Consider the following 6190-nt stretch of genomic DNA (forward strand, 5'->3'; position numbering starts at 1 on the left):
GTACGAGTGGAAGGTTTGACCACTGGGATAAACAACTAGTTAACCTAGGCTACATCTTCCAATAGACCTTTCTTTCTCTTTCGGACTGTTTCGTATTAGGGTAGTTTTGTTTTTTTCCTAAAAGAGAAAAACATGTTTGATTAATTAAATAATTTTTGTATTTTATACTTGGCCATGTATATTTATATTAATCTTGTAGAAATTAAAATAATATATTTTTTATTTATAAAAATGTATTTTTAATGAAAAATTAATCTTATAACAATTTTAACAAAACATATATTTTTAAAATCTATTTTTTTTTACCTCAACTAAAACTATTTTTTTAATCTACTTTTTAAAAAATCTAACCAAAAAAGCTACTACAATACAAATATTTGCCAATTTTATGGCGACAAACTAATTAAAATAGTATAAATATGATATGCATTATTTGTATCCAACAATCGAATTGGAAAAATTAATTCAGAGAGTTGGGTTGTTGTGGAAAATTTATATCCATCATAGTTAAAGAGAAATGTGTAATTAAATTAAATATCTCGAGAGATAAGAATAATTAAACAGTTTTTACACATGTTCTGAACCACATAAAAAATTATTCATCTTGTTATCAAAAGATTTGAGATTCAGTCAGTTGTGAGTTTTTGAACAATAAAAATTAATGATGTTGTTAATGAGGAATTCAATAATCTATTAGTTTATGATAGTATTAGAGATAAATTGTTCAAAAGTAACATCATGTGTAGATAATCTAGGTAGCTTATTAATACCCGGTCATCTCTATATTTTTAAGGTAGTACAACATGCAGAAGTTTGGACAAGTATCAATTTTCTGGTATTCTAAGCTGAGGGGTTTCATCATAGAATTAGCAGGATATAAGTTCTCTTTCAGCCTATTCTCTTCAGGTAAAATGTTTTTTGCCCATTTAATAATTTTATCGTAATTGGCCTCATCTTAACTCCATGCAAGTTGCTAGAACTAAAAGTTGACCCAACCATCTTTTCTATCATGGTATTATAAGGAACATATGGTTTTTGTGTGCATACCAACACAAGTATTTCTCCATGAAACTTTTTTTTATAGAAGAAGCATCGTTACAACATCTACATCAAGAAACTTTTTATTTTTACACCTCTAGCATAGATATCTAATGCCCTCTCCACTAATATTTCTCAGATTAGATAGTGCGTAATTCATGAAACCTTGAACCGCATTACAATAATCTATCCTCTTCAACCCTTGGGGTGAATCTCTATACATTTATGAACAATCATCCATTACTTATATCTAACCTATATAAAATAATGATGATAACATGTATTAATTAATTATATTAACTAAATAAATTTGTAAAATATTTATTCAGCTCAAACTTATTCAATATATTTTAATAGTACTCTTAATTCATTATCAATTATCTATATAAATTTAAATTTCTACACATTTATTAAAAATTTCAACTCGGCAATAAAATTGACAAAATATAAAACAGACCCATTAAATAAGCCATTATTTATTTCATCACAAAACACCTAAGTTAAAAATTCAACATAAGTTTCATCAATTTACAAACAAAAATTTTTTTATAAAATCTAAAACAAACCTAACATGTACAAATTATAAATTCATACAACAAATTTGTATGAGAAAAAACTATAAAACAACTCCAAAAATATGAAGAAGAAAAATTAACATTTTAAAATTGAGTTCAAATAAAAAAAGAGAGGTACATTTGCTTACTTAAGGTGGAGAATTTTTTAAAAAAAATCAGAACATGGATGCTGACAAACTAAGTGTTGTGGTGGTTGAATTTATTTGGGAAGTTGCATTGTGTTGAGATTGGGAGGGGCTGTTTGTTGTAAAACAAAATGCATAAGGAAGAAGGAGAAATGGGAGGAGGAGAGAGGAGAATCGTCAAGTCATAAATTAAATATTATCGACAAAATTATTCAGTCAATAACTTCATTGGTCATTCTGTTGGTAAAAATATTACGTCATCGTATGATTTGTCTTTTTTAAATCTCACTGTAATACTCTCGATATATACCAAGAAAAGTTTTCTATTGGCATATTTACAGATGTACTTTATCGTCGGGTTAATTTTTCGGTAATGTCATTTGTAAAAGTTACAAATCATTGTACTGTTTGGTTTTTTTTCCATTCTTTATATTCTCATTGCAATTCCCTCGGTATATACTGAGAGAATTTTTATTTTGGTTTTTACTGATGGATACATAGATAGAGAATTTTATAGATTAAGGTCATCACAATATACAGATAGAAAAATTTTATCGATATTTCTGTTTGTATTTGTCAATTTATTAGTAGTGTTAATGGACGAATTTAAATCCATTGATAATTATATTTGTAAAAATAACATGTCATCGTACTTCTTGACTTTTATTTCATCCATTCTTTTTTTACTGTAATTCCCTTAATATATACAAAGAAAATATTTTTGTTGGTGTTTACCGATGAATACTGCGAGGGCATATATATTTAGTCAAACAATTGCCGCAATCTACCAACGGAAATATTCTATCATGTGTCCGTTTGTATTTATTAATTTTCTAGTAATGATTTTATTTGAATTTGAGATGATATATGCATGATACTACTAACTAACCAAAGATTTAGGCAGGCGATCAATATGAGTGTTTGAAAATAAAAATCTAATAATAATTGTAAAATTTATATTTACAAATATATTTGAAGACTTCAGAAAATTATGATTTACCTAAACAAATACATATATATTATATCACATCGGGGAATAATTTTATCTTCATTGAAATTTTAAAAATCATCAAAGAAAAAAAATTAATAAATCATCATATTAAAAAGACATCATTGGATTGGAGGGTCAAAATTATGAACATAATCTCCAATATTAGAAAGTGATATGCACTGATATTTTTTGGCTGCAAAATTATGATGAGATGCAGAATCCCATATGATCACACGCCTAAGTCCCTAATGAGAGAAGTTAGCCCTGTTAGGGCAACCAAGAGGTTGTCACAAGAAATACCAAAAGGAACTGATAGGCTAGAAGGATTTTCTAACAAAGAAAAACTATACCAGAATATGATAAAGAACAGAAAGCTACTTAAAAGAAGGGAAAAAAAAGAAGAAGACGGAATTCGATCAGGCATATAATCAAAACACTTGGTCGTTCAAACACATGCATGCATTCAAAGAGAGAGAGAGAGAGAGAGAGAGTTGGCAACACTTCATCGCAAACACATTCAACAACATAAAATAAAAGAGTAGAGTAAGAGATCAGAGCGCTCACAAGACTTTTATGTTGGGGAAATTTAATTCAGAATTGAAGCAGGAATAACTATTTGTAGAGTAATTAGTTGAATTCGAGGACCATACTGCTCGCAAGTTGTGAGGAACCTGTAAAAACGTTGTATTTACATATTATCTAAAATGATTTATGCTAAATGTGAAATTTACTGGTTGTATTTCGTCTTTTCTTTTTCAATTTGGGTTAAGGATAGGACACGTTATTTTACAGAATTATAATGATCATTTGTTGAGATGAGCACCTCTTGGACATGAAAAGGCCTGCTTGTGTGCTGCACTGGGTTCTGAAAATTACCATATTTGTGGCAGATTGGTTGGAATATGACTTAATTTGGATCAACTTTCAAATACAGCGTCGGTGTATGACTGACTTTGGATCTCTTATTTCTGGGTCCTAAAAGGAGCAGTTGATGGAGAATCAGTAATCAAATTCAATAAATTAATAAATAAACTAAATCTTTGTAGGGTAAGAGAGATATATACCAATAAAATATTTTAATTTTTCAAACTTCTAGCAATGTCTGATAAATCATTGATGTTTGTGCTGAAGTTCCTTGTTGCATGGACTTCCAGAATTCTCAACTCTACCTTGTCCGTCACCTAATTTTACCCAGGCGGCGGGCAGCCGCCACACATGAACGCGAGCACCGATCAAATGAACGACCAGAGACGGTCAAATTCTTCAATTACTTTTTACGGGCATCTGTTCTTTTCAAAACTATTAACTTCATCGTGCAAAGCCGAAGGATCAGTCCTTGTAAAAGCAAGTGGGAGTGTACTGTGACATTTTTCTCTTCTTTTTTTTCCTTCGACTTTTTGTTAATAGCTAGTTTTAGTCAAGTTTTATTATATTTGTTAAGGCCTAGCTCGTCGCAATCTATTATCGCATGTTCACAGAGATTTTGTTTGGTAATGCAGCAATTAACCTCTACTTTTAAAATGTTTTTTAAATTACTTTTTACTATAATAAATTAATATATTTTAGAAGTTTTTTAATAATTTTAATGTGTTAATTTTTGTAATAAATTCTTAATTGAAAAATACTTTTATAAAAATAAATTATTTTAATTCTTACGAGAGGCTTCATGTTCCATGCACAACAACCATGAATACTTAATGATTAATTCCTTGTCATGCTACAGGTAACATGACGTGATCTCGATTTTTGGATAGCAAACTTAATTAATTATGTACTTCTATCAATTTTTCCACTACAAATTCTTTTTTAAAAAAAAAAAAACAAGAGAAATGAATTGAACCCAATTGATCACTTATCGTATCTTAAGCAGCTTGAGGCCTCGAACTTGTAATTTCTTCATAAAAGCGGGAAATATGACCACCAAACTATGAAATCTTTGATAATTAATTAATCCAGTAGAATATGTGTTAATTTGGTATTTAAGTGGAATATGTTTTTTAAAAGTATTTTTTATTTAAAAATATATTATTTTTTTATTTTTAAAATATCAATTTATTTATTTTGTAAATAAAACATATTTTTTAAAAAATTATCTAAAATTAAAAAGTTACCACACTAGAAAAAAAAAGTTGTAAAAGTAAAAGTTAGGACAAGAATCGACCCAATACAAAGAAGATAATGCTCATTTTTGTCAACCTTTTTCATTGCTGCTAGTCCTTTATATATATGATAATATAATATTAATTGAATGTCTCTAAACTAAAATGAACATCTTCACGTGATGACCGCGCGCAGAGTCCCGGCCTTGTATGCTTGAATATTTAAATAGCCGCCTGTATTTCTCTCCCCCATCTTTGAAAACAATTTTTTTTTATTTTTTTTGGGCGGGTAGGGTGCCTTTAGGAAGTCTGAAAACCCTTATAATAATACTATAAAAACGAAATGAACCCACCAATTTCTTTATCCAAACTTTCCCATTTGCATTATTTTCAGTACAATCATTTTCCAGCCTTCCTCTCATCAAATTCTGTAAGCCTCTCCAAAGCAGAATGGACTTCTTCAATTCTCAAACCCAACAAAAACAACAGTACTTGCCAAAACACAACAACAAGAAGAGGCTGACAGAGGACCAAGTGAGGCTCCTAGAGAGAACCTTCACAACCAACAAGAAGCTCGAGCCTGAGCTCAAGGTTCAACTTGCAAACCAGCTAGGGGTGCCGCCAAGACAAATTGCTATTTGGTACCAGAACAAGAGAGCAAGATGGAAGACACAGAGCCTAGAGCTTGATTATAATACACTCCAAGTGAGACTAGAGAATGCATTAGCCGATAGGCGGCGACTAGAAAGAGAGGTGGTGCGACTTCAAGAGGAGTTGTGGCAGGCTCAACAGATGGTGTTCGCTGTGAACCAAGAAACAGCAGCTCAACCTGCTGTTAATTTTTCTTCTAACTCATCTTGTGATGATAGAGGCAGCTCTAGCTTACATGAGGGAGTGAATGGTGAGGTCTTGCAGCTTGAAGAGCTCTATGCTTGTTTGTACGGTGCTGGCGGTGGGTTTTGACAGAGGTGAAACAACTAATGTCATATACCGTATTTTACTGGTTCATCATAATCAATTGCTTGGCTTGGCATCATGGGTGTAGAAATTCTTCTTAAGTAGACCTAGTCCATGCGGTAGCTCACCAACAAATTCAGCATGAGACGTTCCACAGATTAATATATATTGGAGTCTATAAGTAATTTGTTGTGAGTATGATATATATTAATTAGACCAGGTCTGTCTAAAGATTCTTCTTTACTCAGTAGATATTTGAAGAAAAAGGATGCTTTTTCCTGATGGTGTCTTGAGTGGCCATTGATGTTAATTTCAAGCTTGTAGCAGTTGCAGTGTCATAGTTGATTGATTAGGAGGAGGACTGTGATCTAGGTCAACTTGTAATGTAATGCCTCATTAAATGAA

The 6190-nt window shown here is 30.9% G+C and overlaps 1 protein-coding gene across 1 annotated transcript; it reads left to right on the plus strand.

Moving 5' to 3' along the window:
• The first annotated feature begins 5112 nt into the window (after positions 1-5112).
• LOC133685117 (homeobox-leucine zipper protein ATHB-52-like) lies at positions 5113-6190 on the plus strand. Its single transcript, XM_062106880.1, has one exon. The coding sequence runs from the start codon at positions 5279-5281 to the stop codon at positions 5789-5791; it is 513 nt and encodes a 170-aa protein (XP_061962864.1). The 5' UTR covers positions 5113-5278; the 3' UTR covers positions 5792-6190.

Source organism: Populus nigra, chromosome 1 (genome assembly GCF_951802175.1).
Source record: "Populus nigra chromosome 1, ddPopNigr1.1, whole genome shotgun sequence".
NCBI classification, from domain to species: domain Eukaryota; kingdom Viridiplantae; phylum Streptophyta; class Magnoliopsida; order Malpighiales; family Salicaceae; genus Populus; species Populus nigra.

Coding starts and splice junctions, on each gene's coding strand:
- LOC133685117 (XM_062106880.1), top strand. CDS start 5,279: ATGGACTTCTTCAATTCTCAAACCCAACAAAAACAACAGTACTTGCCA.